This window comes from Mus caroli, unplaced genomic scaffold (genome assembly GCF_978045245.1).
Source record: "Mus caroli unplaced genomic scaffold, Mus_caroli_1 scaffold_18, whole genome shotgun sequence".
NCBI lineage: Eukaryota > Metazoa > Chordata > Mammalia > Rodentia > Muridae > Mus > Mus caroli.
This window is the reverse complement of record NW_028227273.1, coordinates 87,298,200-87,319,207: the sequence shown is the minus strand read 5'-3', so window position 1 is coordinate 87,319,207 and position 21,008 is coordinate 87,298,200. Positions and strand designations below refer to the sequence as shown.

The 21,008-nt window shown below is 46.1% G+C and overlaps 1 protein-coding gene and 1 pseudogene across 2 annotated transcripts in view; both read left to right on the top strand.

The window, feature by feature from the left end:
• Nucleotides 1–880: 880 nt before the first annotated feature.
• Nucleotides 881–1,513, top strand: LOC110283902 (vitamin K epoxide reductase complex subunit 1-like protein 1 pseudogene; annotated as a pseudogene).
• Nucleotides 1,514–18,429: 16,916 nt separating this feature from the next.
• Nucleotides 18,430–21,008, top strand: part of Fndc1 (fibronectin type III domain containing 1) — an 88,617-nt gene continuing 86,038 nt past the window's right edge. For both annotated transcript variants that reach the window (XM_029471661.2, XM_029471659.2), the window contains exon 1: nt 18,430–18,694. In XM_029471661.2, coding sequence (XP_029327521.1) covers nt 18,595–18,694 — 100 coding nt within the window. In that variant the 5' untranslated portion in view covers nt 18,430–18,594. The remainder of the gene's footprint in view (nt 18,695–21,008) is intronic.

Sequence of the window (21,008 nt, the reverse complement as noted above, 5' to 3'; positions counted from 1 at the left end):
TGTGTGTTAGCATACTGCGGCTTGACTCAGTCCGTGGCTGTTCACGGTGCTTAGGATCCTGCAGCATAGACAGATGTACAACTGTCCTCTTCACTGATGGACTACCTGCCACTTGGCCCACCAACTGTGTGAAATGGTGGATGTGTGCTCTCTGTAAGAAAGCAGGCTGAGCAAGCCATGAGGAGCAAGCAAGTAAGCAGCACCCCTCCATGGCCTCTGGACGAGCTCCTGCCTCCAGGTTCCTGTTAGGTCTGAGTTCCTGTCCTGACTCCCTTCAGTGATGAACAGTGATGTGGAAGTGTAAGGAAAATAAACCCTTTCTTACACTCTGTCTTGATTAGGGTTACTATTGCTGTGATGAAAAACCATGACCAAAGCAAGTTGGGGAGGAAAGGGTTTTTACAGAACTCAGACCACCACAGCAACACCCACAATGAGCTGCCCCTACCCCAAATAAATCACCAAGAAAACGATGGCTCACCTACATCCTGATCTTTTGATTTTTTTTTTTCCTTTAAGATTTATTTTATGTATGTGAGTACACTGTTGCTGTCTTCAGACACACCGGAAGAGGGTATCAAATCCCATTACAGATGGCTGTGAGCCACCATGTGGTTGCTGGGAATTGAACTCAGGACCTCTGGAAGAACAACCATTGCTCTTAAATGCTAAGCCATCTCTCCAGCCCCTATATCCTGATCTTATGGAGACTTTTTCTTAATTTGAGTCTCCTTCTTCTTTGATGACTCCGGCTTGTGTCAAGTCAACATAAAACTAGCCAGCACCTTGCTCCCACCCCCCTAAGAAAGACAGCTCTACTTCCATAGGTGTGTGAAGCCAGGAAGTCATGTGATCCAATTAAGTCAATCACCCTGGGAATATGAATCTTGGGCACACTAACAGAAAAATCTATCAGAGGGTGGCGGCATCTGGGTCGGTCCCCAACGATGGGCAGCAGCCTCTGAGGTGGAGGTGGGTGGAGGGGACCGTCCTGCCAGGGTGGGAACGGGTAAGCAGTGTGCACTCTCCAGTGATCCTGCTCTCCCTCCATCTATGCCTGCCACGCGGAGCGGAGCGGGAGGAGAGGGACCCGGAGCACCAGGCCCTCAGCGACCTGGGACCCTGGTTCACCCGCCACCCTGATGGGGATGAAGGATTTGGTCTTTTTGGGTTCCAGTTCTGGAAAAGATGGTGTTTTAAACCAGCCAAACAGTGTCTTTGGACTTGTATTTTATATACTACAGTTATTGATTGGCATGACAGTGGCGCAGTTGCAGCTCTGGGCCTCACGACCTCCTCCATTGTGTCTGTGGTGGGCTCTGTATCTGGCCTACATTCTGTACTTTGTGCTGAAGGAGTTTTACATCATCTGCGTCCCCACATATGTGATGAACTTCCTCTTCCAACTCCTCTTCCTCCTCTTCCTTTTCCTCTTCCTCCTCCTCCTCCATTACAAAGACTAGTTTACTTAAACGAGGCCTGAAAGCGACAGCTGCAGCCTAAGGAAGACTGACGCCAGCGGATCTCCACCCAACCATCTCAAATACTTCTTTCATTAAGTTTATTTTGCAAGTTTTTTTTTTTAATTTACAACAGACACTCTCCCTGAGAATCTTAAACTAATTTTTAAAAGTATTGTACATTAGAAGGGGCCCTAGCTATTTCCTGTGTCAGTCTTCATTTTAAATCCGGATACTAAAAAGGGTTCATGGAGCCAATTGAAAGACCAGCTTTAACTTTACCTTGAAGGCGTTTCTGAGATAATAAAATGTAGCCCTAGCCCCAGATCCTCAACCATAAAGAGAGCAGCCATTGCTAGTAATTCTTTAATGTGTATAAATTCAATTTCAGGTATAACAGATGTGATCACGAACATGAAAATATTTTAGAATAGATACTGTATTAAATATTGCCATGTTTACAGTTAAAAAACGAGAAAAATCTACTAGACAATCTAATAGAAGGTGGTGTGCCCCAAAACAAGTCTGAGAGAAGCTGGCTGGGTGTTTCTGTCCCAGGGCCTTCCTGGGTCCTGTTACCCCAACCTGTGTAATTTAGCCTTTTCTTTAACCCACTAAGTCATGTCTTACTCTTCTAACACTCTTTAAAAGCTTAATTAATTTCTCAATTCTTTGCCAAAACACATTAAGAGTTATGTTTGTTTGTTTATTTATTTTAATAACTAATACCCTTCTTGCTCACCAGTCTGAAGCGGTGTGGAAACTTCTAGCAACATCTGGAAGAATTGGAGGCTTGCTTTACTTTGATTTACTGTTAACAGTTCTGTGTTACAGAGAATCTTCTCTCCATTTTCCTAACACAGTATAAATCTTATTCCTTTAAAACAAAAACTATCTATTTTTATTTATGTGTATGTGTCTATGTTGTCTGGGTACATGTGTGTGAGTACCTGGAGAAGGCCTGAAGAGGGCATCAGACCCCCCGGAGCTGGGGTTACAGATGGCTGGGAGTGCTGGGAACAGAACCCAGGTCTTCCGGGGAAGCAGCAAGCGTTCTTAAACCACAGAACCCTCTCTCTAGCCCCTTGCCTCCACTTTGATTTCTTGAGAGTTGTTTGTTTTTTAGTGCAATGATTGTGGCCAACAAATCAGCTCACCTGTTACTTGTAATGCAGCTGGTTTGTATTAGTTTGCAGCAGGCACCCTTAGTGAAATGATCTAGTGTCGAATTAATTTTGCTGATACGTGGGGGTGATTCACAAGTACCTTAAGTCACAGAATTAGACACAGCCTTCTTACACAACCACCTTCGAGATTATAAACAATGACATAATCAGTAAATACTGGCACAAAGGATGGCCGACCATGATATTAAGGGTTTCTTCAATGAGCATACTTACGGGTTACTATATTTTTACTTTAATATACATCAGGGGGAAAAAAAGGCAAGTGTGAAAGTAGAGCAACTTGTGATTTGAATTGGCAGCACATAGTAACAGTTCAGAGCAACTGGGCCAGAAATACCATTGCATTTAGAGCAGTGCATGCTGGGTTATCTGAGTTCGGTAAAGAAAACTTTCAGGTGACTTAAGCAGCAGATGAGTTCTATAGAGAGATGAGCGGAATCACTAAGAACTGTGTGTCCTGGGGAGAGTATGAAGAAGTGACTCCGTGCCCACAATTAAGCTACCAAACTATGTCATAAATGGAGATGTGTGTCAATTTTCTGAATTCTGCCTACTTTTACCCAGATTTTTAAAGACAGTGGAAAATACCCAGAGGAGAGCGATTCTCAGAGCTAACACCTGGGCTTGTCGTGATTCTCCTAAGAGCCAGGGTGTCATTCACAAAGTTTGAGACCCACCACAATCATGTAAATGAACAAACAGGATGAATGAGATCAATAGCCAGCGTTGTGCTTTACAGAATCTTTGTAAGGAAGATTACTTAAGTAAATAAAGAGCCCTGTTGCTCTGTTGCTAGGACATGTGGAAAGATTGGCTTTCACGTGCCAAGCCGTGCAACTGACAGCGGGGAAATATTGCCAAGTGCCTGGAAGAGATAAAGGACTCTGTGTGCCAAAGACTCTGGTGCAGCTGGGATAGGGCCGATGGCCACAAACATCCGTGCTTCCTGTGTTTCAAAATTAAGGGCAACTTGCAGGAGAGTCTTGGTTGAGACTATCCATGAGTCTATGGGATCTCCCTTGGGTTGTAAATTTAATAAGAATAATCTCTTTTTTTTTTTTTTCGACATGAGGAGATGTGGAATTTTATCAACTACTTTCTGAGTCAAATGGCCATGTGACCATATGAGGACCATATGGTCATTCTCCTAACGGTGGTAAATTACATTTCCTCTTAAAGTTAAATGTCTTTTGAATTCATAAGACAGAGGGAATTTGGGTATGCTTTCACTTTTTCCATATTAAGCTGGATCTGATTTGTTAATTTTTGAAATGATATTTGTACCAAAGTTCATGAGTGTATCTGCTTTAGTCTCCTGGCATCAGATTATAGCCGTCTAGTTTTGTTATCAAGTCTGAATATATGACCATTCGGGTCTTCCTTTCTTTTGGGGTCAAATTTAGAAACTATAATCTCTAGGAAATTTTTTGTTTATTGTTATGAGTGGATGAGCCCCAGGACCTTGTGAACTCTCAGTGGCTGAAATACCACCAAGGCATGTCCCAGGCCTTTTCTGTATAGGATCTTGCTTTGCAGCTGGAACAGGTCTTAATTCACACGCCTCATCTCCTTGGTGCTGGGTTGACAGGTGTGCACCAATATACCCAGACCAGGAATTTTCTTATTTTACCTAAGTTTCAAATTTGCCAAGATATTTGATGAAGTAATTTTAATCAGATAAAATAATCACAACAATTCAAATATACTCCTTTTAGTACCTATGGCTTTATAGTTATTTGCTTTTAAAAATGCCATTGTCCATCTTTATCCATGCCTTCTCTAGCTTTTTTGTTTCTTACATATTTAAACACAAAAATTTAAAGTTGCATATTTCTCTCCTATTTCAACATTAGAGATATATATTGTCTACTTTTTAAATCTCTGTGTATATATGTGCCAAGGTTTTCATTCATGTCTATGTTTTCAACATCTTACAAGTTGCCATACACAAAGTTTATTTATTGTTCAAATTTATTTAGCATCAAAAGGTTCTATTTGATGATGCCTAATTTCTAGAAAAAAATTTTAAATTTCCATTTTGACTCCTGATTTCATCTCAAAATAAAAAGAGAGTGTATGATCCCGAGTTTGTGAAATTTACTCTGTTACTGTTTGACCCAATTTATGGTCAGATTTTCTAAGAAGGACCCCACGTGTGCTTGAGAAAAATGTGCTTTGCATACATGACTATGCAGTCAGGTCTCTCAGTGCACGGCTTGGGCATTCCACAATGTTGTTACTTCATCCAGTTTATCTGCCCACAGTGGAGAAATGGGTGATGAAAGCCACTCCTCATGGCCTTGAGGTTGTATGCTCCAAAGTTTTCAATTTTGCCATGTGTAACAACAGCGAAAAGTCTAGTTATTCCTATTACACCATGACCAAGGCAAGTCTTATAAGAAACAACATTTAATTGGAGCTGGCTTACAGGTTCAGAGGTTCAGTCCATTATCATCAAGGTGGGAGCTTGGCAGCATCTAGGCAGGCATGGCACAGGCAGAGCTGAGAGTTCTATGTCTTCATCCAAAGGCTGCTAGTGGAAGACTGACTTCCAGGCAACTGGGGTGAGAGTCTTAAGCCCACATCCACAGTGACACACCTACTCCAACCAGGTCACACCTATTCCAACAAGGCCACACCTCCAAATGGTGCCACTCCCCAGTCCAGGAATATACAAACCATCACAGCACCCAAACAAAGGCAGTTCATTTGGACACCTTTGCCAACACTCACACGGAACCCACTCTCTTGTGTGTAAAGCCAGAATTTCCATTATCTTGTTTCTAGGCCATACACCTTTATGGTACTCTATTTTAAAAATTCTTTGTTCCCCAGACCTTCCCTCCAAGTCTGTCTTTTCTTTCTGAACCACCTTTAGAAGCCCCTCTAGAGAAAGGTCTACAGGCAGTGATGGCTTTCAAAGTTTATTCACTGGAGAATGCCTCCTTGTACCTAATCCTTGAAAGGTAATTACCCTGAGTACATAGACCTAGAACGGTGTTTACTTTTCCACCTGTGGTGGTTTGATTACGCTTGCCCCAGAGGGAGTGGCACTGTTAGGAGGTGTGACCTTGTTGGAGGAAGTGTGTCACTGTGCTTTGAAACTCTCTCAGTGACAGAGTCAGTTTTCTGCTGGATGCAGTCAGGTTGAGATGCTGAACTCTCAGCTGCCCCTGTGCCGTGCCTGCTTGGATGCTGCCATGTTTCCTGCCGTGATAATAATGGCCCGGAACTTTGAACCTATAAGTCATCCCCAATTAAATGGTGTCCTTTGTAGGAGGTGCCTTGGTCATGGTGTCTGTTCACAGCAGTACAACCCCAACTAAGACACCGTCCAAGTCGGAAGATTTTGTTGCTTTGGTTTCCTCTTGAGAGGTTTCCTTTTGCAGGCCTCCCTTGCTGCTTTCTGGCTAATCTTCTTCATCTATTGAACCCTGGTGTGTGCAGACCTGGGTTTCCTCATTGGCACTCGTTTGTTTCCTGTATCTGTGGATTTGTATCTCTCCTCATTGTTCAGCTACAGTTTCGCTGCATATTGCTTCTCGGTCCAGTCATCCCTTGCCTCCTTGGATTTTGCCTGGATACCCATTAGATCTTTCAATGCCATTCCATCTGTTTACTTCTTTACAGTCTCTGTCTTCCTCTCTCTCTCTCTCTCTCTCTCTCTCTCTCTCTCTCTCTCTCTCTCTCTGTATAAAATGTTAGTAATTTGTTTTCTGACTTTTGTTTCTTTTGTTTGTTTGTTTGTGTTTGTTTTTTTCAGACAGGGTCTCTCTACACAGCCATGGCCATCCTCTGCCACACCATCTCCAGTAGGATCTGTGTGACAAGTTCCACAGACTGAGACAATTGACCTCAAAAGGGGGAGGCCTCCTGGAACCAGTTGTGGAACTCTTCGCCCAAGGAAAAATATTGAGCTGTAGTTCTCATGGCGATCTATATGTGTTGTTTTCTCTTATTCCTTTTCTTATTTACATGTTCCTGGTAGCCTAGGCCAAGATCTTAAGCGAGAATCATGCGTGGGTAAGAAACCATCCCTATGAGATGGAGTCACTAACATGATCTTATCCCCAAGGAAACCAACGCTTTACTTTCTAAATCATTTACAAAACTAGTATGATAGTAAAAACTTTCCAACAATAAAATTTCATATGGCTACACATGTGTCATTGGAGGTGGATTTTGGTATATGGTAAAGAAAGCCTTGATTAGAAAGAATTAAAATAGTTTAAATTTATACATTGAAGATTTATAAAAAATCAGGCACTAGATGTTAAATAATAATTGACCATGGGGCTGGAAAGTTAGTTTAGAAGTTAAGAGCCCTGACCATTAAAGATTTATTATCCTGCTCCTGGAAATATGCCACTAGCCTTGGACGACAGCCCCCATTGAATACATCCTTTTAGAATTGTTATATTTTGATGATTTATAATGATGTTACCTGTTCTGTTTGTGAATCACTGAATACATAGTTTCAGAGTTGCGATGCTTGGATGATTTTTGTCCTTTAATGTGCCAAATAATTTTTGTTGGTATTTGTGATTGTTTCACTGGATATAGTTTCTAAGAGATGTAATTTGTTTGTTTGTTTAAATTATAATATCCCCTACTTGAGAACTGCAAAACACACTCAAATTCAAACTGCTTCTGTGTTTGATTCTATTTGTCACCACTGCCGAATCCTTACCCATCTAGCTTTGAGGACCCTCATTCTAGGGACCCCCACACCCGACTGGGCTGGTCCGTAGCAATCCTCGAACTCACTCTACAGACCAAACTGGCCTTGAACTCTGAGATCTGCCTGCCTTTTGTCTCCAGTGTGCTGGAATTAAAGGTGTGTGCCTTTATGCAGTTTCTTAAAGAGCCTTTCACTTCTCTAATTTTTCTCTCTTGTCATGTCTAGTCTACTATTTAGAATGTATTATCCATAATAATGTTTTTATTTATGTTATGCTTGATCATGCTTAAATCATCATTTATCTTGTCATATTCTTATTTCTACCATTACATAACATTGTTTTGCATTTTGAATTTAATAATTTTAAAATGGCAAACACGTAGAAGCTTTGTCTTGTATCTGTTGAGTCTTCTCATGGTATTTTCTCCTTTAAGGGTTCTATGATGACTTGTTTAATTGGTCTTAAACTGTGGAAGTTCCAAGGGCCTAAGTTGGGATGTTTTACTGTGTTTGTTAGGAGAATCTCTCTGATCTAGGACTCAAGGATTTAGACTAATGTAAAGATCAGAAGATGTCAGATCCACTCTCTGCCTGTGGTAAGCTTGGACATCAATGATGACAGCTCTTTACGCCTCTTGACACACATATGTGATGTCAGCTAGACCTTCCTTCACAGGTCTCATCTCGGGATTTGTTTCTCTGCTGATGTCCTCACTCAAGATGCCCTTCTGATGTCTGCTCTGAATTACTTTAATGCTTCCCAAACTTCCTCGATACCTTTATTCTTTCCCACTTCTCTGATCTCCAGATAGCCGCCTAGTATTTTTAAAATATGATTCTGAAGTCTTTCAAGATAATGGGATGTCTCCCCTCTATCTACTGCTTCTCTGTAAGGAGTGCTGGCTCAGTGGCCTCCTCTTGCCCCCAGTCTTCTTTTTAATGAACTCTAACCTATCTTTAACACCCGATGCCTGTAGGTGCCTTGCATCCATCCTTCTGTCTAGTCAGTGTGCATGCTCAAACCTACTTTCATCTTTGGTCCCTGCCATCCTCACTTCCAAGGGAATTATCTTTTCTTCAAGGCCCAATCCAGTGATTTTCTCTTTGTCATAACTCCCACCCCCAGCTGAGAGCTGTTGACAGCTGCTGGCTGCTGGGGGAGGGAGAGCCAGTTTTCATTAAGGATGTGGTCCCTAGTAGGTAGGCGGGCCATGCTCCAGTGGATGGCCCGTGCCTGTGTTTATATGGGCAGTACAAGTCTGACTCAGTGGGCTTTTAAAACTCCCGACCACCAACTCAAAGCAACACAGACGTGAAGCTGAGAGGAAGCGCATCTGGGAGAAGATGCAGGAGAGTGGAGGGTAAATATGATCACAATACCCTGCGTGCATGTACGAAACTCTTAACGGATTATCAGAATATTATCTTAGAAATAATGACTCTCCAGGCCAGGTGTGGTAGTGCTCACCTTTAATCCCAGCACTCAGGAGGCAGAGGCAGGTGGATCTCTGTGAGTTCAAAGCCAGCCTAGTCTACAAAGAGTTCCAGGACAGCAAGGGCTGTTACAAAGAGAAACCCTGTCTGGAAACCAACCAAACAAAAACAACTTCTAAGATGCCCTTGTGAGTGCATGCACACACACACACTTATGTGTGTATACTACAGAGGTCTTTTGTCTCAGAAAGTAATATTGTATTCTTTTCTTTCTTTCTTTCTTTCTTTCTTTCTTTCTTTCTTTCTTTCTTTCTTTCTTTTTTGCCTGCCTTTGATGTCAGATTCTGTTTCATCTCTGTAAGTCAGTTTTCTCTTCTGTTCACTCCAACCCCGTCTTTGGGATTTTCAGCATGAAGACAACTGCTTTTACAGCATCCTAAATGTTTTTCTGGAGCACAAGCAGACACGATGGAGAAACCTGTAGTGGCTGTAACTGATTCCAAGGCTCCCCAGGGCTTTTGGATGGAGCGGGGCACATACCGGGATGTATTTTGGATGGAGCAGGGCACACACGGGGATGCATTTGGAGCATGGTTTAGGGGCCAAAGTCTGAAGCTCTGTGGTTTCTGTACATTAGGAAAACAAACTCAAGTAAACCAAAGGCCCCACCCTGAACGATGAGAGCCACAATTCATAAGAACATCTGTGTTCACAAGGAGAAGATGAGCTGTGTGGTGTAGGGCAGGGCTCCGGTTCCTTTGATGGAGGACTCTGCTCATTATGGAGATTATGCTGGTGAGCCAGCCCTTCCTAATAGACCCATGATAGGTCTTTGATTTGATGAGTGACTCAGTAGTTTCAAGTTTCTTGTTGCTTTTGGTTCTTCACATATTTTCTTTCTTGGCAATAGTTCTAACAAGGCATCCAGCTTTAAAACACTTACATACCACTGGTACGTTCATGCCAGGCTTTATGACAGTGCTCACCGCAAAATGAAAAGAAGGATAGCTAGCTTGCCCAATTGGCCTTGTCTCTGAGCTTACTAACCATTGCAATATGCAAAATGATCACCTTGCTGCAGTCCAGCCTTGACTTAAGATGAAGTTTATTTATTCATTAACAGCCTAAGTCATATGTTAGAGGACAATGTGCCATGGCCACACTGGAAGACAGTGTTTCCACACATTTGTACCTGTGTGCCTCTGTTTATCGTAATGTTCTGCATGCAATAGGTATTCTAGGAATGTCTTTTAAAAAATCCATGAAGTTGTTTATAAAAAAAAATTTTTTTAGAGATTCAGTGTATGCTCCAGGTTTTCAGTAGTTTCACGGGCTGGCATCATGGTGTAAGCACATGTCAAAGTGAGAACTCATGTTGTATGCTATGTCTGTCTCAGGCTTTTAGAATTCTGCAATACAATTTAGAATGTTATTTTAAATATAGAACAAGTCCAGAGTCCCATGAAAGCTACCTTTCTTTGTTCCATCTCTGTGACCAGAAGAACTTCCATGAGGCCTCCCATCTCTTCTCCCCAGCTCTTACCATTGTACCCCAGAAAACCAACCTCCCTCACAGGAGTTCTCCAGCGGCAAGCAGCTCCGGAGACGTAGCTGTCTTGAGGACCAAGATGCCACGTCTGCACCCCAGGATAAAGAATCTGCATCAGCTGCTGTCGGAAGGGAGGACACAGCAACCATGGTGAGCATCACCAGCGTGAAAGAAGAAAGGACTTGGATGGATGAGCTCCTGACACCTCCTCCACCTCCAGCTTGGAAATAAGCAGCCAGCCTCTCGTAACTGACTAGATGCACCTCGATAGTGGGATGAAAAAGACCGTTTCTAAGATGCCATTGCTGCAGGGTCTCTCTGCCCCAAGTCACCCACCTGTGCACAGGTTCACAGGATCGTGCAGGGTGTTCACCATAGCCAGGGGGCGGGGCGGGAGTGGAATGATTACACTGGTTTCTTGCAAAGGGCCATTCGTCCAAGTCTGTACCGCTCAATACAGACTGTCCATACATGAACTCACAAGCCCTTTCCATGCGCTTGCTACAAGGGAGGGCATGTGCTAGGTCCTAAGGCGTGTAGGGTATAGTGTATGTAATTTAGATGAAAATGTCCCTCGAAAGTCTATATGCTAAAGTTTGGTCCTCAGTTGGCACTGTTGGAAGGCAGTAGAAACTTTGAGATGTGGGGAAGAGTTGGAGGGTCTTGAGGTCATGGGGTAGATGCCCTAGGATGGGATGGTGGAACAGGGACCTTTCCGTTTTTCTCCTTGTTGTTTCCTGTCAATTCGGTGAATGATTTGGATCTCCTGTGTGTTCCCACTCTGATGTGCTTTGCTGGTCCAGGCCCGAAGCAACAGGACCCAACAGCACTCTCCACTCTGTGATGAGATGCTTAGCTCAACTATTTGTTACTGTGAGGAGAAGCTGACAGACACTTGGTTGTGAGCAAAACCAAACATGACACCTATTCTCATGGAGTCACACCAGGATCAGGGACAAGGACTAACCCCAAAGACAAGGGCAATTCTACCGCCAGGAGAGCAACTACATATAGAATGGATGCAAGCAGACTTCCCTGACCTAGAGAGGTTTGTGGGCGACTCTAGTAGAAGCTGAGCTTGGAAAGGCTAAGTGAAGGCCGAAAGGGAAAGTCGCCAGTATCCAGCTGTGAGGAGATCAAGTGGTCCTGTGGTCTGAGCAGTCAGGTTGTGGATAGGTCTTTTGTGGGTGGCAGACAGGGGACAGGAAGGGGCTTAGACACAGTGGAGATGGAGAAGGATTGGCTGGCTCTGTGTGTGAAAAGAAGCTGGAACAGCTAGATGCTTCCAGAAAAAAGAGGATGCCTTGGGGCTGAATGTGCTGAGGGCAAAAGCAGAGAGACAGGTCCTTCCCTGCTCGAGGAGTTCAAGTGCCCCCTTTCTTCCCCAGAGCATCATGTAAATACGGACTGAGAATCACCTGGGAGCTCTAATTCAGATGACACAAACCCCACAGAATGTTGTTGATGAGACGCCTCTGTTAGGAAAGTGCTTGCTACTCAGGCCTGGAGGCCTGAGTCAAGTGCTTAGCATCTGTGTAAAAGCTGGGCATGGCAGAGCATGCCTGTAATTCCAGTGCTGGAGTGGCAGAGAGGATCCTGGGGTTTGCTGACCAGCCAGTCTAGCTATTTGCCCAGCTCTGGGTTTGATGAGAAGCCCTGTCTCAAAAATAATATGGAACACTGTAGAGAAAGGCAGCCTGCATGGCTTGGTGGCTGCCTTAAACGCTTGCTGGCTTAAAACGCAGGTGTGGAAAATGGCCCTTTTCCCGAGGCTAGAAATACCTGAAGGAGAAATGAAAGAGTCCTTGCCTCGATGCCTCCCAGACAACACTGTTTCTGCTCATGCTACTTTTGATTCTGAGATGGTGCAAAGAGGCTCCAAGCTTGTCCATGGGAAGTCAGGTTGACCTCCCCTGGCTGTGCTGTCTACTGACTGAATAAATATACAAACCCTTTGTCTCTTCTACCTCGGCGAAATGTCTCCTGTGACAGTTCATGATCATGAAGGAATGGGCGCCACATGAGCTGTTAAGCATTACGTATGTACAGAGGAGATCACTTGAAGGTTTCCCAGCCAATCACAAGTCAGTTAGAAAGAAGTGGTTGCCACCCCTGCCCCCATCAGCTTCAGAAGGGAAGGGTTATGCTACCAGGGCTTCAGAACCTTGCTTGGCTTTTCCATGGGACAGCTCACTGGAGTGACGGCAAGTCAATTTTCGATCAATGGCCAGCTGCTTCTGATGGTATTTTGCAGATGAGCATTTAGGCCTGTGCCAGGTACACAGCTGGGGCACATCACAGGACTACTGAGCTGATAATTAGTTTCCTGATTCTGAGAACAAGTGCCTTTCTGTCCTCTCACAGGACATGGGCCTTGGAGGACACATTCTGGATGACCCAGCAGCTTAGGACTGTGTGTGCGCGGCTCTGTAGCAGCTTCTTGGTTGTATGGTGGTCTCAGCAAGGGGCTGGGAGTCAAGTGATGTGCAGCCTGGGAAGGTGGCCAGACATGTTTCCCTACTATGGTGCATGGGCCAACTTTTAAAACTGTGACTGCAACATGAGGACTGTACATTTTGAGCTCTGCTTCTGCTCAGACTGGCCAGTGCCTCTCACTCATCCCACACTCTCTGTAATTACTTAGGATTACAGTAAATGTGACTGTGTCTACCTATAGCACTGGTTCGCAACCTGAGAGTCACAACTCCTGGTAGACCTCTATCTCCAAAAATATTTACATTGTGGTTTGCAACAGTAGCAAAATTACAGTTGTGAAGTAGCAAGGAAAATAATTTTATGGTGAGGGTCGCTACAACCTAAGGGTTTGCAGAATTAGGAAGGTTGAGAACCATGGCCTAGGGGAGCACACATGCTGTGTACAGATGGAGTCAAACACCTCCTTGGGATAAAGGAGGATGAAGGATGCTCGATGTGTGTAACGTTTCCTTGGAGGTCATCGCCTCTGTACAACACTCACGGTTTTAGTTTGGTTTTGATTGATTGGTTGATCTACTGTGTTGGACATGGAGCTCTTTGAAGCAAGGGCGATCTGTCTTGACTACATTTGAATACTCAGATCCTAGTACACTGTGTGGGACAAGAATAGATGATCAATATTGAGAATGCACAGGAGGTGATGGGTAAATAAGCTCTCTTCATATAATCCAAGCTAAGGGACCACTGAGGAGTGTAGATGACGGAGCTGGACTATCAGCTTTCTTTTGTGATATGGTGTGCCTGACTAACCTAGGACACTGAACAGAAGGGGAGATTCTGTCTCTGGCTTTCTGTTTATATGTGTGCTCTCTCTCTCTCTCTCTCTCTCTCTCTCTCACACACACACACACACACACACACACAAGCACACGCACAGTACAATGTGTAACGGAAAGCCAGAAATCACATCAGGTATTGTTTCTTCCTGAGGTGTGCACCCTGCTATTTGTGACAAAGTCTCTCATTGGCCTGGGGTTTGCAAACTGTCTTAGGCTGGCTGGTGAGGCCTTCAGACCTGCCTGTCTGCCTTTGTTTTTGTTTTTGTTTTTGTTTTTGTTTTGCAGGGGTTGTAGGACCTCATGATGTACTCAGACCTCATGATGTACTGCGAACACTTTGTCAACAGAGCAGGCTATGGTTTTATATGGGGCCAATAGATACAGTCTCAGCCAGAGCTCGTAAGGAAGCACACGCCAGGCTGACATCTTACGTCCTTCCTGTTTCACCAACCCCCCCCCACCCCCCCGTTTGTACTAAGGAAGAAACCATCCCGACCTTGCATGGAAGCAAAGTCAGAGCTTCTGTGCTCAGGAGCTCGCCATGGGCAGTCACATGGCTGCAGAATAATTTTCTGACCACAGACACCATTTCTTTCCTATCCCTCCCAAACTCTGAGAAGATAAATGACTTGACATCCAGGGCTTGCCTGGTTGTGTGTTATCGAGGTCGGGCTCCCTCTGGACACTAGGAGAGTGTTTCTCTCAAATCTATGGTGGTATTGGTGTAAGTGAGATAGACTTCACTCTGCACTCTCTGCTTTGATCACACTCTGAGTGGTCATGCCCTGTGGAGAGAGTCCTGAACTTGGAGTCAAAGCTTGGCTGGGCTGTCATGCCCACTGGTTAGAGAACCCAGGACGTACCAGATTTCCTGAATCATTGATTTCTCCGTAAAAGCTGAGCCATGATGACATCTTTCAAGGAGCAAATGAATACAGTTCAAGGGAAGGTTTGCAAAGCGTCATCGCATTGCCAGATGGAAGCAAGTTTATTTTTCCATATCAACAGCATCGGGAGGAATGGCCGAGTCTGCTATTGACTTCTACTTTTCCTGTCTTTTCTGTTTGTTTACTGAATCCTAGAGAAACTCTCTTTCTTCCTGATTCGTCATGGTGAAGTTATATTCATCCCAAGCATGTTAGGCACGTTCTCTTTGTCGTGTGTAACCTCTAAAGACTGTGTGCACACCACCATTGTGTAATGGGCACCGCACGGCATCTGCTATTACCACCTCCTAAAGGCAGTGTTTTCAGAGGAACTAGAGAGCCAAACCCAAGGCTGAACAGGACTGGATGTCCCATGAAAGGGATGAGATGCAGACTTTTAGGACTCTGCTTGAATCTGCTCTAGATGGTTCCCATTCATCTATGTGAAGCATGAGAACCCCACTCTAATCCCCATCCTGCCACATAGGAATGCCTTGACAATGTGTAGGGAGAGTGCTGAACTCTTTTGATGCATGGTTATTTAAAACATAACTAGAACCAGAGACAGTTATGTGGACACAGCCTGATAGGGTGTAGCTGGGAATAAAGCATAGAACGGAGCTGGAGGCAGGCTAACAGAGGGTCAGACTTCAATAGCTGATGATCTACATGACCACGGAGAGACAGCTATCTATCTGTCTGTCTATCTGTCTATTATCTATCTATCTATATCTATATCTATCTATCATCTTTCTCTCTCTCTCTCTCTCCTTCCTCCCTTCCTCCCTTCCTCCCTTCCTCCCTTCCTCCCTTCCTCCCTTCCTCCCTTCCTCCCTTCCTCCCTTCCTCCCTTCCTCCCTTCCTCCCTTCCTCCCTTCCTCCCTTCCTTCCTTCCTTCCTTCCTTCCTTCCTTCCTTCTTTCTTTTAAAGATGGGAGCTCATGTAAACAAGGCTGGCCTTGAACTTTTGATCCTCTTGCCTTCAACTCCCATGTTCTGAAATTTTATTCCAGTGCCATTAAGCCCTGACTTTTTACAGTTTTGATGAGCGAAATCAAAGCAACTGTCAGGAGATTAAGAAAAGGTGTGAAAAAGAGTGAAACTTGTTAGGACAGCATTGGTGGGTGAGCACACTCAAAATTAAAGCAGAAGGGGGGCATTATGGGGAAGGGAACTAGCCACTGGGGGCAGGGTAATGATGGAAGGGTTCAAATTAGAACAAAGTATATATGACACACACACACACATGAACAAGATGATACATATCTATACAAATATATAGCTCATTGAGCAGAGTGGGTTGTAGCACACACAAAGCCTTGTGTTTTAAACATAGCACCACATAAGCCAAGTGTGGTACTAACACACACCTGTAATCCCAGCACTTGGGCAATAGTGGCAGGAAGAGCAGAGATTCAAAGCCATTCTCACTGAGTGGTGAGCTTGAAGCCAGCCTGGAACACGTGAGACCCTGTCTCAAAAACAAGCCAGGAAGATGTCAGCTTGCCTACATTTCTGAGACAGTTATGTGCTGGACCAATGGCAATGAGTCTTAAGTGAGCTGACACCCCCCCCCCCCGGTGTGTGTGTGTGTGTGTGTGTTTTGAACCTAGAAGTAGGGATGGGGAGATGGTGCAGTTGGTAAAATGCTTCTGTGAAGGCGTGAGGACCAGTTCAGACCTGCAGCATCCATGGAAATGCCAGGTGTGGCATGAGGAGCCTGTAACCCTGGGATGTGTAGACGTTGGCCACATCACTGGGTGCCCAGCAGCCCTCAGCTGACTTCTGGTTGGATGTCCAGACTTTAACGCTGGCACTTGATTTATCCCGTGGTCTCTGAAGAGCCCACAGAAGGCGGTTACTCTAATGAGCCACCTTATGGGGTGGGAGGTAAATATGTATGTGTCTCAAGCTAAAAGAAGGAACCCACTGTCTGCTGAGATGTCACACAATAAATTTTGTTGACTCTAAACTAAGGAATGACATCTTGAAGTTACAAAAGTCCCACAGAGTGGGCTGAGGACAGAATGCCGTTGTGCACTGCCAATCTCTTTTCTCCATAGCCCACCAGTCTTCCTTGCTGTCTTTTCCAGATGATCCTGGGATGTTTCTGGTTCTCATGCCCTACTGATATCCCAGCTGTGCGCCCTAGTCTTCCCTGGGTCATGAGAGCCTATTCCTGGTTTTTCTCTCTGTCCTGCTCAGAGTTCTGAGCCCAGCACCTGATCCCTGTTTGGTGGCTTTCTGTGGGAGGTTCCCTTTTCTTGGGCCACATCTCTTGCAGCCAGAACCACGGCTCACTTTGGCTACTATATTAGACTCCTCTGGCCACTATAACAAAGCATCACACACTGGGTGGGTGGCATAAACTTTGGAAATTTCTTTTGTCATGGTTGTAGAGACTCGGGTCTAAAATTAGATCTGCAGGGCTTACAGCTGGGGCTGCAGGGCCCTGGAGAGTGCCGTTCTTTGCCTCTTCTGCTTGAATCCTTTGGTCTTTGACTGCCTCCCTCTCCTGGTCTCCCATAGCCCATTTTCTGTGGTCACACATCTTCTCTTATATACAGATCAAGTCCCTCTCTTCTTTTTATACACATACATGTTACATTCATAGCCTAAACTCTCTGAGAATGTTCAGTTGAACCACGAGCCACCCCGGTGTAGCCTCCAGTGATGAAGACAGACACATTTTTTGGGAACTGAGTTCCAGCAAACCATGGCCACTGCCCTTCACCACCATGGAGCGAGGAAGAAGAGAAGATTCTGTTATCTAGAGAGATTTCCACCTCTGACTGACCAGCTGTGACCACAGGAGCCCTGGATCCACTGACTTGGAACACACTTGAGAGAGAGAGAGAGAGAGGGAGGAGTGCAGAAGGAACCTGACACTCCTAAAGGGAGACCAAGCTGGGGTCACAAAAGCCAGAGGCCAGACTAATGAGAGCCCTAAGGGGCGAGGCAAGAGCATCTGTTTAATTGTAGAAGGTTCCCGAACTCTAAAGAGGGGATCAGTGGAGAGCCTTCCTGGGGGGAACCTGGAGACTTCACTGCAGGTCACAGTTAGGCAAGAGGTGCCAGCCTGGGCTCAGCGTGTGGATGTCTTGATTTTGTAATTTTTGTTTCCGAATAGAGATTCCGTATTTCAGTACCATCCTTCCAGACTTTGTTTAGCGTCCTGGTCAAGTTTGGGGTTGCCACGTGGGCGAACAGATTCCATGTTCCGTCTGTCGTGTGCCAGTGGCATCAGGATGGTTTGCAGAGAGCAGCAGTCTGCTTCCCTAGCGCGGAGTCTTTGTCGCCTGAAAGGGCGCTCCTACTCCGCTAGTGTCTCAGACTGGGAGTGGACCAAAACCCAGTCTGTTATCCCGCACAACGGGATCCTAAGGCGGTGTTTAAATTACAGAAAGGGAGGTCAAATGAGTTCTTGGCAGGGCTTTTTGCAGCGTGCTTAAAGTCAGCTTCTGTTTCAATTGGGATCACGCGCTCCTGCGCAATGACAGCCAGGAGCTCCCGCAGCGAGTCCGGTTCCTCATTCTTTCCCAAGGGCTCCGGCTGCGTGGGAAGGATATCGAGAGCCCACAGACCACTGCCATGTGCAGAAAAAGGTGGAGGGTTCTGACCCGGTCCCCGAAGATGAAACTACACAGAGGTTTAAGTTCACGCCTCGTCTTAGCACCGATTGTTTATAATAGGTCACTTCCCTGGCCAGAGAGTATTAGAGACTTAGACAAAGGGAGGGAACTTTCCTGGTCACTCTTCCTGGTGCAGTTTTTTAATTTCACAAAAATCGAATGGGGTTCCGGGACTTGCGCCCCGCCCGCCTCGTGGGGGTCTCATCGCGAGCGCGCAGGCAGGGGGCGCCCGAGCGCAGCTAAAAGGAGCTGCGGGCAGCGGGTGGCCTCAGTGGCAGAGCGCGGCCGCGGTGCGTGGCCAGGAGCGGTCGCCTAGGGGCTGCACCGCCGCTCGCACAGTACACCGGACGCTCAGCCACGGGCACCCGACGGCATTGCTCTGCGTTCCTCTCACTGCGGCCCGCGCCCTGCCAGCCACCTACGCTAGGTCTCCGCGCATCCCGGGCTTCCGATGGCCCCCGAGGCCAGGGCGTCCCCGCGCCTGCTGCTCAGGGCGGCACTGCTGCTCCTGGCGGCGCTGTTACCAGTGGCTACCTCAGCAGGACCCCCAGGTACGCGCATGCCTGACTCTGCGGTCGGCTAGGCTGTGCTGTCCTCTGCCCACCCGCTTGTCACTCTGGGGGACCAATGTCCCGCACTGGCTCTGTGTTGCCCGCGTGCGTGTCTTGTCACTAACCTGTGCATCATCTTGAGTGGAGTCAGGACGCGCTGGGTGTGGGCACTGGGCACCCTGAGTATGGGAGAAGTGTGGACACGGAACACACAACAGAACTGGGGACTGAAACTTGTCTAAGTGCCCTGGAGATCCAGGCAAAGGAAAGGAGAAGTGACTTTGGGCATCGCGGTGGGGGTGGGGGTCTGGGGTGATAGGAGTTGGGGGGCACTCTCTTTGGTCAGACTCTCCTCCGGGTTGAGGGTGAGCATCTTTCTGTCATCTTCTTCACCTGTCTCGATGTTGGATAAGGTCACTGAGGGAACTCAGATGGAAACTGAGAGGCAGGACTGTACTCCAGGACCAGCAGCAACTGAAGTCCTAAGCTTGGGAACTTTGCAGCTGGAAGAAGACATTTGTCTTCGAGGAGGGAGAGGGAAGTTGGACCGTCCAGTGAGTTCCAGAGAGCCTAACCCACTCCAAAGGTCAGGCTGCAGCCTGGATGGACACCTGCTTTGCACAAGAGGCTTAGCTGACTCTCTGCTTTCTTGCGTGTTTCACCAGCGTCCAGATGGTTACACAGTAGTGGGCTTTCACCCCTATGTCCTTGGCGTCTTCATGTCTAGCATGCATGCATTTCCACACTTGGAAACCGTGACTTTTGTTTATGGCATCAATTTGTAGGAACCTGAAAAGTGGACTCCCCTTCCCCTTTCTGGTATTGTTCAGTGCCAGCAGGGCTGAAAACAACAAAACAAAACAAACTTCTTTTCCAACAGGGGCCACTAGTTTTGCATGCTGGTGTCTGTATTGCTCTCCCCATAAGGATATAGGGAGAGTGCTTGGTGACCTCTTGGTAGTATCGGGTGCTACGTATTCTGGCGTTGAGTTCCCTTTTTGTAAAAGGGTCATATAGAAGTAGGGATCCTTTCTCTTCCACTTATGATCTCAAGGCAAGTATTCCCTTCATATTTTATACAATGCCTGACAGAATAAATCTCTTCTAGCCTCCCAGCTTCCCCACCTACAGTCCAAAGGCTTCGTTCTTTCTAAGCTCAAGTGTTCCAGGCTCTGAAAGAGTTCTTGTTACAGAAAGCGATCTGAGAGTGGGGGCCCTGGAAAGTGAGCTTTGTGGTGGTTCCAGCCTCCTTCCTTTCCGTGTCCATGGTCACCTTAGGATGGGTTCTGTTTGTGAATGTGGGAAGTCAGGGCTTGTCATGCTCCTCATGGGCTCGACAGCGTTGTCGGCTGCTCTTTCTTTGGCTCTCTGCTCTGCAAATCACTGCACTGTGGAATGTTGGAACTGGGCGGCTTGTTGGCACTTCTCTCTACTGTGTTGACGTGGGATCTGCAGTGAAATGATGACCAGACTAGAAACTGACAGAGGAGACAAGCACATTTCCAAGTGCCTATTTACTGTACTTAAGTTCAATTAGAGAAGGGAAGAAGTGGACATAGCAGCCTGCAGAAGGCTCCTGTGCCGGGGAAGAAATCACGAAGCAGCATGTAATTTATTCCGTGGGCTCCTTGAGGAGCCTTCCTGTCTGTCTGTCTTGCCATTCCCAGTTGCAGCAGCTGCTTGGATTTGTGTCTAGTGGGGCAAAGCCACGGGCAGACGTAACTCATGCTTCCTGCAAGTGGCTACTGTCAGCCCCATTCCTCCTCTTTTGGGTCCAGCATTTCTGGTAAAGCAAATTACCCAGAGCTATGCCGACAGTTAGCACACTGTTACAGCGCTAGAGGTGTTATTCTTCTTCCAGCACACATGGAAGATCCCTGCAACTCAGGACAAAGTAAGCAGGTGATGCCCGCCCCCCATTCCTGCCATAGGCTACTAGGCAAACATTAAAGAACAGGGGTGCTCCCAGTCTGAAGGACTGAAACCATCTATGCATTTACAGTAGACACTCAGGGAGGGCTAGGGATCATCTCTATTTTCTTCTTTAAGGCTAAAGATCTTTTTAATGAAGCTGCAAGGCCACAGTCATTTTCAAAGTGATACGGGTTCAGTCCCAGCCTCTTTCCTGGGTTGATGTTCACATGAGTGAACAAAAGCTTACTGGGTAATAAATGGTGTCTGACAGGGCCCACCACTTGGAGCCTGAAAACACTAAGAGTTTAACCCCAGGGATAAACACCTGTGGGACTCCAGTCAGCACTCGAATGACTTGCATGACTTGCTTTAAAAGAGGAATGCGGTATTTACTCTAAAA